This window comes from Mytilus trossulus, chromosome 8 (assembly GCF_036588685.1).
Source record: "Mytilus trossulus isolate FHL-02 chromosome 8, PNRI_Mtr1.1.1.hap1, whole genome shotgun sequence".
Taxonomy (NCBI): Eukaryota; Metazoa; Mollusca; class Bivalvia; order Mytilida; family Mytilidae; genus Mytilus; species Mytilus trossulus.
In genome coordinates, this window is record NC_086380.1 from 59,633,006 (window position 1) to 59,646,036 (window position 13,031).

The window sequence follows — 13,031 nt, forward strand, 5'->3', positions numbered from 1 at the left end:
GAATTGTGATGTTTAGTTTTGTCATTGGTCTTAGGTAGACTGAATTGTGATGTTTAGTTTTGTCATTGGTGTTAGGTAGAGTGAAATGTGATGTTTAGTTCTATCATTGGTCTTAGATAGACTCAATTGTGATGTTTAGTTATATCATTGGTCTTAGGTAGACTCAATTGTGATGTATAGTCTTATCATTGGTCTTAGATAGACTCAATTGTGATGTTTAGTTCTATCATTGGTCTTATGTAGACTCAATTGTGATGTTTAGTTTTATCATTGGTCTTAGGTAGACTGAATTCTAATGTTTCGTTCTATCATTGGTCTTAGATAGACTGAATTGTGATGTTTAGTTCTATCATTGGTCTTAGGTAGACTCAATTGTGATGTTTAGTTTTGTCATTGGTGTTAGGTAGACTGAATTGTGATGTTTAGTTCTATCATTGGTCTCAGATAGACTGAATTCTGATGTTTAGTTATATCATTGGTCTTAGGTAGACTTAATTGTGATGTTTAGTTATAGCATTGGTCTGAGGTAGACTGAATTGTGATGTTAAGTTATATCATTGGTCTTAGGTAGACTGAATTCTAACGTTTCGTTCTATCATTGGTCTTAGATAGACTAAAGTGTGATGTGTAGTTTTGTCATTGGTCTTAGGTAGACTCAATTGTGATGTTTAGTTATAGCATTGGTCTGAGGTAGACTGAATTGTGATGTTTAGTTCTATCATTGGTCTAAGGTAGACTTAATTGTGATGTTTAATTCTGTCATTGGTCTTAGATAGACTGAATTGTGATGTTTAGTTTTATCATTGGTGTTAGGTAGACTGAATTGTGATGTTTAGTTCTATCATTGGTCTTAGATAGACTGAATTGTGATGTTTAGTTATATCATTGGTCTTAGGTAGACTGAATTCTAATGTTTCGTTCTATCATTGGTCTTAGATAGACTAAATTGTGATGTTTAGTTTTATCATTGGTCTTAGATAGACTGAATTGTGATGTTTAGTTATATCAATGGTCTTAGATAGACTAAATTGTGATGTTTAGTTTTATCATTGGTCTTAGGTAGACTGAATTGTGATGTTTAGTTCTATCATTGGTCTTAGGTAGACTCAATTGTGATGTTTAGTTCTATCATTGGTCTTAGATAGACTGAATTGTGATGTTTAGTTTTATCATTGGTCTTAGATAGACTGAATTGTGATGTTAAGTTCTATCATTGGTCTTAGGTAGACTCAATTCTAATGTTTCGTTCTATCATTGGTCTTAGATAGACTGAATTGTGATGTTTAGTTTTATCATTGGTCTTAGATAGACTGAATTGTGATGTTTAGTTTTATCATTGGTCTTAGGTGGAGTGAAATGTGATGTTTAGTTATATCATTGGTCTTAGATAGACTAAATTGTGATGTTTAGTTATATCATTGGTCTTAGGTAGACTGAATTGTGATGTTTAGTTCTTTCGTTGGTCTTAGGTAGACTGAATTCTGATGTTTAGTTATATCATTGGTGTTAGGTAGACTGGATTGTGATGTTTAGTTTTATCATTGGTCTTAAATAGACTGAATTGTGATGTTTAGTTTTATCATTGGTCTTAGGTAGAGTGAAATGTGATGTTTAGTTATATCATTGGTCTTAGATAGACTAAATTGTGATGTTTAGTTATATCATTGGTCTTAGGTAGACTGAATTGTGATGTTTAGTTCTATCGTTGGTCTTAGGTAGACTCAATTGTGATGTTTAGTTCTATCATTGGTCTTAGATAGACTGAATTGTGATGTTTAGTTTTATCATTGGTCTTAGATAGACTGAATTGTGATGTTTAGTTTTATCATTGGTCTTAGGTAGAGTGAAATGTGATGTTTAGTTATATCATTGGTCTTAGATAGACTAAATTGTGATGTTTAGTTATATCATTGGTCTTAGGTAGACTGAATTGTGATGTTTAGTTCTATTGTTGGTCTTAGGTAGACTGAATTCTGATGTTTAGTTATATCATTGGTGTTAGGTAGACTGAAATGTGATGTTTAGTTATATCATTGGTGTTAGGTAGACTGAATTGTGATGTTTAGTTATATCATTGGTCTTAGGTAGACTGAATTCTAATGTTTCGTTTTATCATTGGTCTTAGGTAAACTAAATTGTGATGTATAGTTATATCATTGGTCTTAGGCAGACTGAAATGTGGTGTTTAGTTATATCATTGGTGTTAGGTAGACTGAATTGTGATGTTTAGTTATATCATTGGTCTTAGGTAGACTGAATTCTAATGTTTCGTTCTATCATTGGTCTTAGGTAGACTGAATTGTGATGTATAGTTATATCATTGGTCTTAGGTAGACTGAAATGTGATGTTTAGTTATATCATTGGTGTTAGGTAGACTGAATTGTGATGTTTAGTTATATCATTGGTCTTAGGTAGACTGAATTCTAATGTTTCGTTTTATCATTGGTCTTAGGTAAACTAAATTGTGATGTATAGTTATATCATTGGTCTTAGGCAGACTGAAATGTGGTGTTTAGTTATATCATTGGTGTTAGGTAGACTGAATTGTGATGTTTAGTTATATCATTGGTCTTAGGTAGACTGAATTCTAATGTTTCGTTCTATCATTGGTCTTAGGTAGACTGAATTGTGATGTTGTGTTTTATCATTGGTCTTAGGTAGACTTAATTGTGATGTTTAGTTCTATCATTGGTCTTAGATAGACTGAATTCTAATGTTTAGTTATATCATTGGTCTTAGATAGACTGAATTGTGATGTTTAGTTTTATCATTGGTCTTAGGTAGACTTAATTGTGATGTTTAGTTATATCATTGGTCTTAGGTAGACTGAATTGTGATGTTTAGTTCTATCATTGGTCTTTGATAGACTCAATTGTGATGTTTAGTTCTATCATTGGTCTTAGATAGACTAAATTGTGATGTTTAGTTATATCATTGGTCTTAGGTAGACTCAATTGTGTTGTTTAGTTATATCATTGGTCTTAGGTAGACTGAATTGTGATGTTTAGTTATATCATTGGTGTTAGGTAGACTGAATTGTGATGTTTAGTTTTATCATTGGTCTTAGGTAGACTGAATTCTGATGTTTAGTTATATCATTGGTCTTAGGTAGACTGAATTGTGATGTTAAGTTCTTTCATTGGTCTTAGGTAGACTGAATTGTGATGTTTAGTTCTTTCGTTGGTCTTAGGTAGACTGAATTCTGATGTTTAGTTATATCATTGGTGTTAGGTAGACTGGATTGTGATGTTTAGTTTTATCATTGGTCTTAAATAGACTGAATTGTGATGTTTAGTTTTATCATTGGTCTCAATTTGTACCATTAGTTTTAGATGAACTACGTTCGGATGCTTAGACAACAAGGGGGGATAGGATCTTTATTGGGACTCCGTGATCGGGTGTTTTAAACTCGGGCTTTCGGGATTGACCCTCCGGGTATTTTTTTTAATTTCGGGATGTCGGGATTGACGTTTATCTAAATTCGGGACCGATGGGTTTCGTGTTTTTAAATCCGGGATTTCGAGATCAGGACCCTCGATCCTACCCCCCCCCCCCCCCCCCCCTCCCCAAAAAATCAATAATCGACTGGGACTGAGTCATACATCAACACATATGCAAATGAATAAATCCTGATTTGACAAGAACCGAAATATAATTCATATTATAAGTTGCTGCCAAATTATCCCTCACATGTCAACATCTTTCTATGATGTGTTGCAAATATACATTTTGAAATATTAATTATGTCATTAAAAATGTTAAGTTTGTTCTATTTGCATATTTATATTCATATGTTGGCCTATATATGATACACTGGTGACTGTAAAAGACGAACTGAGATATTCGTATGTCATCAAGTCCAAATAGTTGAGAGCGATAATTACATTTTAAAAAATAAAATTCTAAAAATAAGGCCGTTAGTTTTCGCGTTTGAATTGTTTTACATTGTCATATGGGGCCTTTTATATCTGACTATGCGGTATGGAATTTGCTCATTGTTGAAAGCCGTACGGTGACCTATAGCTGTTAATGTCTGTGTCATTTTGGGGTCTTGTGGATAAGTGTCTTATTTTTTTATATTGTTCCATCTTATAAAGTGGTACAGAACATACACAGCCTGATTTTGATATCATACTTGAAAAATGAATATCACAAAAAAAATTATATATTAATAGTTCGTGGTCCAATTGATCTTTACAGTTCAACTTTAAAGAAATATTTGCCATATTTAATTTTGTTCTATTTACATGATTTATATTTGGCTCTTTCGGGTATACATAAGAGGTTTTGAAAATGTTTTATTGTGTTATATTGTGACAAGACCATAGGTATTTGGGGACAGGACAATGTTTTAGTCTTCCCTTTTTAGCTCACCGGGCCCGAAGGGCCAAGTGAGCTTTTCCTATCACTTGGCGTCCGTCGTCCGTCGTCGTCCGTCGTCCGGTGTTAACTTTTACAAAAATCTACTCCTCTGAAACTACAGGGCCAAATTAAACCAAACTTGGCCATAATCATCATTGATGTATCTAGTTTAAAGTTTGTGTTTTTTTACCCGGTCAACCATTCAAGATGGCCGCCATGGCTAAAAATAGAACATAGGGGTAAAATGCAGTTTTTGGCTTATAACTAAAAAACCAAAGCATTTAGAGCAAATCTGACACGTGGTAAAATTGTTTATCAGGTCAAAATTTATCTGCCCTGAAATTTTCAGATGAATCAGACAACCCATTGTTGGGTTGCTGCCCCTAAATTGGTAATTTTAAGGAAATTTTACTGTTTTTGGTTATTATCTTGAATATTATTATAGATGGAGATAAACTGTAAACAGCAATAATGTTCAGCAAAGTAAGATTTACAAATAAGTCAACATGACCAAAAGGGTCAGTTGACCCCTTTTGAAGTGATTGCCCTTTATAGTCAATTTTTTAACCATTTTCGTAAATATCCATGATCTTTTACAAAAATCTTCTCCTCTGAAACTACCGGGCCAAATTAATTCAAACTTGGCCACAATCATCATTGATGTATGTAGTTTAGAGTTTGTGTTTTTTTACCCAGTCAACCATCCAAGATGGCCGCCATGGCTAAAAATAGAACATAGGGGTAAAATGCAGTTTTTGGCTTATAACTCAAAAACCAAAGCATTTACAGCAAATCTGACAATGCGAAAAATTGTTTATCAGGTAAAGATCTATCTGCCCTGAAATTTTCAGATGAATCAGACAACCCATGGTTGGGTTGCTGCCCCTAAATTGGTAATTTTAAGGAAATTTTACTGTTTTTGGTTATTATCTTGAATATTATTATAGATGGAGATAAACTGTAAGTAACAATAATGTTCAGCAAAGTAAGATTTACAATTAAGTCAACATGACCAAAAGGGTCAGTTGACCCCTTTAGGAGTGATTGCCCTTTATAGTCAATTTTTTAACCATTTTCGTAAATATCCATGATCTTTTACAAAAATTTTCTCCTCTGAAACTACCGGGCCAAATTAATTCAAACTTGGCCACAATCATCATTGATGTATCTAGTTTAGAGTTTGTGTTTTTTTACCCAGTCAACCATCCAAGATGGCCGCCATGGCTAACAATAGAACATAAGGGTAAAATGCAGTTTTTGGCTTATAACTCAAAAACCAAAGCATTTAGAGCAAATTTGAGATGGGGTAAATTTGTTTATCAGGTCTAGATCTATCTGCCCTGAAATTTTCAGATGAATCAGACAACCCATTGTTGGTTTGCTGCCCCTAAATTGGTAATTTTAAGGAAATTTTACTGTTTTTGGTTATTATCTTGAATATTATTATAGATGGAGATAAACTGTTAGTAGCAATACTGTTCAGCAAAGTAAGATTTACAAATAAGTCAACATGACCAAAATGGTCAGTTGACCCCTGTAGGAGTTATTGCCCTTTATAGTCAATTTTTTAACCATGTTTCGTAAATATTCATGATCTTTTACAAAAAATCTTCTCCTCTGAAACTACCGGGCCAAATTAATCCAAACTTGGCCACAATCATCATTGATGTATCTAGTTTAAAAATTGTGTTTTTTTACCTGACTAACTAACCAAGATGGCGGCCACGGCTAAAAATAGAACATGGAGATTAAATGCAGTTTTTGGTTATTACTAAAAAACAAAAGCATTTAGAGCAAATCTAAAAAGTGGTAAAATTGTTTATCTGGTCAAGATCTATCTGCCCTGAAATTTTAAGATGAATGGGACAACTCGTTGTTAGGGTGCTGCCCCTAAATTGGTAATTTTAAGGAAATTTTGCTGTTTTGGGTTATTATCTTGAATATTATTATAGATAGAGATAAACTGTAAACAGTAATAATGTACAGCAATTTAAGAGTAAAAAATAAGTCAAAATGACCAAAATGGTCAATTGACCCCCTAAGAAGTTATTGTCTTTTATAATCAATTTTTAACAATTTTCATAAAATTTGTAAATTTTTACTAACATTTTCCACTGAAACTACACGGACAAGTTCATTATAGATAGAGATAATTGTAAGCAGCAAGAATGTTCAGTAAAGTAAGATGTAGAAACACATCACAATCACCTAAACACAATTTTGTCATGAACTGTCTGCTTCCTTTGTTTAATTTACATACACCAAGGTGAGCGACAAACTTTAAGGCTCTTTAGAGCCTTTAGTTTATTTCGAAAATCCGTTTTATTTTTATCCCCGGCGGTCATATCGGAATATCAGAAATTCTCAAATACCCCCCGCCCCCTTTTTCCAAAAAAAAGACTCAGAATGACTTAGAAATAAAGAACAGAAAGAAACATTAAAAAGGCTTCTGCAGTCTAGCAAAAAAAATGAATAAAAAGAAAACAAAAACTGTTACTCTGTAGAAAATCCCAGGTAATCTACAAGTAAATAGTTGTAAAAAAAATAACAACGACGATATATCTCTGAAAGTGTTGCATGACCATTTCTAGAATTCTTATTGAATATGTCAATCCCACAAAGGATAAGAACAAAATTTTAAGTTTGATACTATGACAGACGAATTGAGTTATTTTAAAAGTCTAGTAACCAAAGAAGAAATTGAATACTTAAAGGATTTCGAATTTCGAAGAATAAAATTGACGCTTTGATGGCAATTTATACCAGAAAAAAGAGGCTGTCACAACGACAGCAAACCGGATTTATTAATATTTATTTGTGTCCTGGCACTATCACAAGAACCATTACTGATGAATGGTGAAATTGAAAATAGTCAATATCAAATTTGACCTCCATTTTGTCATCAGTATCAACATATCAAAATTTGAAAAGCTTAGATTGAATGGTTCATGAGTAAATGCAACAACGTGAATAGAAACGCCATTTTACGATCTTTCAAGAACCATAACTCCTGAACGGTAAAAGTCAAAATCGTCATTATTGAACTTGACCTTTATTTTGTCATCAGTAACAACATATAGCAATATAAAATCTTTGGTTCAATGGTTCATGAAAAAATGCACGGACACGACTGGAAACACCATTTTTAAATCTTTCAAGAACCATTACTCCTGAACGGTAAAAGTCAAAGTCGTCATTATTGATCTTGACCTTTATTTAGTTGTCAGTAACAACATATTAAAATTTTAAAAGCTTTGGTTGAACAGTTCATGAGTTAAGACAAAATTTGATTGCCGCACGCCCGGCCGCCCGCCGTACATCCCAAAATCAATAACCGACATTTTTGTCACAAAAATCCTGTAAAAAAATCCTGTAAAAAAATCAATATTATAAATCTATCATTGACAGACCTACCTAGATGAAACTTAAAAGTGTATGAAAATGTAACTTGGTAAGCCTAGATGTGCAGACAGTCTATAAAAGTTCCAAAATGGCCGCCATAGTCATGGAAACAGGGAGGAAGTTTAACATTGATCCTATGGGAAGATACATTAAAGCTGTATTTTAGTAAAGACTATAACACATAGATAAATGAAACTGTATGAATATAGATATCACGGCGTGATGTGTCAATGTGGCGACTGCTTTTGGAATTTATGAAATGGTCGTTGATCATTGTTACCATGGAAATATAAAAAAAAAATCGAAATGATTCAAATTTTCTCAAAATTTACCATAATGATAACTTACATATGTAGATGCGATCTTAGACATTGGAATATTCAAAATTGCCCTTATCCTGGCAATGGTGGGACAAGGATGTCAACCGTTATTGCTAGTAGTTACAAATCTAGTTATTCTTCCAATGATTTTTGTCCAGCAGTTTTTTTGGAAACAATAAAGCCAATCTAAATGACGACATAAAGAAAATATGTTTTTGGATAATTATTATTGTAACAGGGTAAATGTAATTATTACAAACTACACACATACTGAATAAAATAAAAATTAGATGTAAATCTATATACTAGGTTATAAATTCACTAACAGGTCCTCCTTGTTAGTCTTTGTCTTCTTTGTTTTCTACATTAATAGCAAAAGATCTTGTAAAATACTTGTCATGGGCACACTTTATCTTGTAAACTATCATGTATTATTATTTCATTCTTTGATACAATGTGTATATAGTGGTTTTACAGAATATAATTGTTTGTCTGCAGGGGTGGATCTAGCCATTTTAAAAAGGGGGGTCCCAACCAAGGACAAAAGGGGGTCAAACGTTTTATCCCAATTCAAATGAATTGATCGGCCAAAAAGGGGGTTCCAACCCCCGGACCCCCTGGATCCGACAATCGTATGTCTGTCTGATCTTAGTATCTTATGTATCTATACATGCATGTCTACAAAAGAAACAAATTATTTCACAGGTGTAGGTGCAAGTGATTAATAATGTTCAATAAAAAATGTCAGAAATAATAATACATGATTAATATATGTTCTCTGTCTAAATATACAATCATGCATAAATATCCATTAGTTAACCTGTGAAAAGGTTAGTAGTTTACAAGCCGATGTAAAAAAATGTCGGTGATAAAATTTGTGGCTTTAAACGTAATATCTGCATTATATTTTTCTTCTCTTGCAAAAGGAGACGCAGGTAAGATATTCAAAATTTCTACAGATAATTTTTTAAAGGAATAATTTCAATTTTTTATTTGACATGCACCTTTTTTGCTCTACGATTTTTTGTCGTGTCACTGTCTTGTGTCTGTCGTGGGAGCGTCTTACCATAATCGTGTCACTGTCGTGCGATAAACTCGAATGATTGTCTCACGAATACCAAATTTCATACGATGCTCGCACGACATTGATTGTCTGTCGTACAACAGTGGTACGATCGTCGTGCAACATATTTTCGTTTTATTAAGAAGAATACAATTTAGCGGGAATTATGTTTGGAAAACATACCGTCTGCTGTTGAATGAGGATAGCTATTCCACCAGGCCCTTCTAAAAATGCGCCTTCTCAGACTCCAACAAGAGTAAAATATCATCCATTTTTTTTTCGGGGGAATCCTGGTTTAAATTCGCTGAACAATTATAATATAAACTAAAATCGAAACACGTCGTTTACTTAGACAAAACTTATAATGACACAAAACTATATTGAAAGCAAATTGCAAGACGCTTGCAATAAATCGGGCCTTCTATATATACTAGTAGCCCGGTCCCCGGAGTCAAACGTGCGAGTGCCCCACAATAAGACAGTCATACGATAGTGGCATGACAGTGGCAGGCGCATACCATGACATGAACACCTGAAAAACAGCCCAAAAACGGGCAGAATCAATTTGCGCCAATTGCGGTTTTGAAAAGGTATTAATTGCGCCACTCTCTTTTATTTTGATGGTATTAATTGCGCCAATAAATGAAATGAAATTGCGCCACATTTACCTGTTAATATTTTTTACCTATATCATACCTGTACATGTACATGTTTTACCAATATCAAGACAAGACAAGACAAGACAAATACTTTATGAAAGTCTCACCACTTGTTACATATAAAATGTACAGCTTTTTTAAACACTAGATAACAACAAGAGCCACTCGATAAAGAGTTTTGAGAGACTATAAAACAATTTTTCTTAAAGTTGTATTAAGAATTGAATGCTTCTTTTTGTAAATTTATTGGGGTGTAAAAGCGTTGACCGAAGTACATTTTGTATGAAGTGCGGGAGCGCTTCATACTAAAAATATGCGCACGGTGAAACATACATCTAATGTAATAATATAGAAATACAAGTCAACTATCACGAGTATAAAATACATTTTCGCTTTATGAAAATTTCATAGCAAATTTTGGCAGTATACAATACCACATTTTCATTTGTAAAAAGAAATATAATTATTTCATTATCAGTCTCCAGAAATTAGAACGTTAAATTTTGAGATCTGCAAGCATAAGAAAAGCAACCAATCTGTTCTCAGAGCGACCTTCAAAAATAATAAATTCAGAGAAAATTTAGAAACGAAAGATTTAAAATATGTGCGTCAGTCTATGTATAGAGAGAGAAGAAAACTGCGTCCGGCTTAACCTATAAAATCAAGCAGAATTTCAGAATATTGTATGATATTGGTGTTGTAACAAACAAAGATGATGACTTTGTAATGTGTAACGACCCACAAAGCGGGATAATTTTATTCGGATGCGAGGCTATTTTCTGTGTACAATGTCAGAGGAATTTTTTGCTGATGGTACCTAGTCAATCATTTAGTTGGTATATAAAAATAGATAAAATTGGCGCAATTAGAGGATTATTTCATTGGCGCAAATGATACCTATAGTTTTGAAAATTAGGTGGCGCAAAAGAAGTATTGGCGCAATTTTAAAAGTTGTGGCCCAAATGAGTTACTTTTTGGCGCAAAAAGATATCGCCCCAAAAACAACTTAGTGGCCTACGACTGTCGCACGACCGACTTGTGACAAACCAACGACAGTACAATTACAAAAAAAATTCTGTCCAGTAGTCATCGTGAAACCATCGTGACCATGTAATAGCTGATGTGACTACTCGAAATAATTTTTTGACATTTTGTACGACAGTGCCACGACAATTTTTTTATAGATCTTCCACGAACAAAAACTCGTACGGTCTGTTGTGACCGGGGCTTTAGGTTAACGAAAGTCTCATAAAATAAGATATGTCATAAATTTAGACCTAAAGTTAGGTTAAATAAATAGGTGTCTAAGGAAGGAGCTTAAAGTTTCACGATATCTCATGGTCAAAATAAAATCAACTAATATGGCATAAAGAAAATAATAAAATACTAGTACAATTTTTAACTATTACACGGAAGCGTATTAGCGCCACACAACTTTTTTTTAATGTTTCTTATAACGAAAACCTTTGCGAAATAACGCAAACCGTTAAAGGACTTTTACAATATGTTTGTTAGTGACTTGGTCCAGTTTATACACCAATAAATTCTTTTTAAATAGCGTTAAATTCTGGGAAAATTTTCAAATTGGAGAAAGGGAATCCAATTTTCCAAACTCTTTACCTGATTCTTTTTGAAACCGAAAGATCATTTTGTCTATTTGACTTGAAAGTTTCACATGTATGACATTTTTTTTTTAATTTTCAAATTAGATTATATGCAAATATACTACACAATATCTATTTTGTTGTTAAATTATATACTTTTCTGATGAACAAATCATTCTATGTATATGTATAGTCTATGTATAATTGCACTTTCATTATTCCCTTATTTCTATGCAGATTCACTATAATGATTTAGCCTTGTATTTATATTTCTTTTTTATCTACTTGTACATGACAACTGCAATAATATATATGTTCCAGACCGTATGCGTACTTTTAAAAAATACTGGAACGGTCGGACCGTACGCGTACGGTCTGAATAATATTAAGAATTTGGAAAAGATAATTAGATGCACATAACAGATCAATATAACTTAACTCTCAAATTGAAATAAAAAAGTTTAATTGTAATTGAAAAAAAAATCACGCTTATTGAATCTGTTAGTCAATTGTATTTAGCATGTCAATCACTCAGTAACATAATTTAATTATGATCACTAAAATTAAAATATCGGAAGTAAATATAATGTTTGAGGACAATTGTTTTAGAATATTTAGCAACTTTCCAAAAAATGCAAATGCTGAGGATTATACAAGAACTGCAAATATGTATTATAAAAAATATTAGTTCGTTACTTGTGGTAGCAAGTGTAACAGTAGTTGAGAGTACAGATTAGGATCAAGATAAACAATTAAACAAATATTTAATTTCAATCGTTCCTTTGTTAATTTATCCGTGTTATTGTAATAATAATAAATAGTAAAACTAAAAAAGTAAGATAATTTGTTAGAATTTAACCCATATGATCTTATAACATGTATGGTCAGCTCGTACTGGACCATACTCGGATACTCATACGGTCCGACCGTACGCGTACGGTCCAAATACTCATTGATCTGGAACATATACAAAACTTAATGAATAATTAGAATCAAGATATGTGCGTTACAACGCAAATGTTTGCGTTATAAGGTCATGGTTTGCGTTTCAAAGCAACTTTAGGGAGAAATTTTTTTTTTTTAAAAGTTGTGTTAGTATAACGTTAAGGTTCATGTGGACCCTTTGCTGAAACAGCTGCCTGCATTTTCAACTCAAAATATATTGTGAATACAAACAAACATGTGTATCTAGGACATGCTATGCTTTAAAACTTTACCATGCAGATGCACAGGTTTGTCTGTACTCAGAGTAAACTTTGAGGTAAAAATGCAACAATTTTAACTTCAATCAAAGAATCCGGTCCTAAGATAGCTTTGTTTTATATAAGACATGTACTAGACATGTCATAAGACCATCGATCATAAACAAGGTTCTAAGACATATCTTGGGACATATTCTAAGATATTTTTTGACACGACCCAATTTACTAATTGCATCAACCCACGCATATTGAATTAAAGTGAAAAATTATTACTTTCTCATAAACATAAAACTTAAATAATAATCATATTGTCATCTTTGTCCAATTTGTGTCAAATATCTGTCACAATAATTATTCCTTAAAAAAAGACATAATAAATGCAAATAGGTTGCTAAAAATAAGGCCGTTAGTTTTCTCG

At 32.7% G+C, this 13,031-nt stretch overlaps 1 protein-coding gene across 1 annotated transcript in view; it reads left to right on the top strand.

The window, feature by feature from the left end:
- Positions 1–8,910: 8,910 nt before the first annotated feature.
- Positions 8,911–13,031, top strand: part of LOC134727824 (carbonic anhydrase 1-like) — a 40,654-nt gene continuing 36,533 nt past the window's right edge. Inside the window, exon 1 of the mRNA XM_063592215.1 lies at positions 8,911–9,020. Within this exon, the coding sequence (XP_063448285.1) occupies positions 8,945–9,020 (76 nt within the window). The 5' untranslated portion in view covers positions 8,911–8,944. The remainder of the gene's footprint in view (positions 9,021–13,031) is intronic.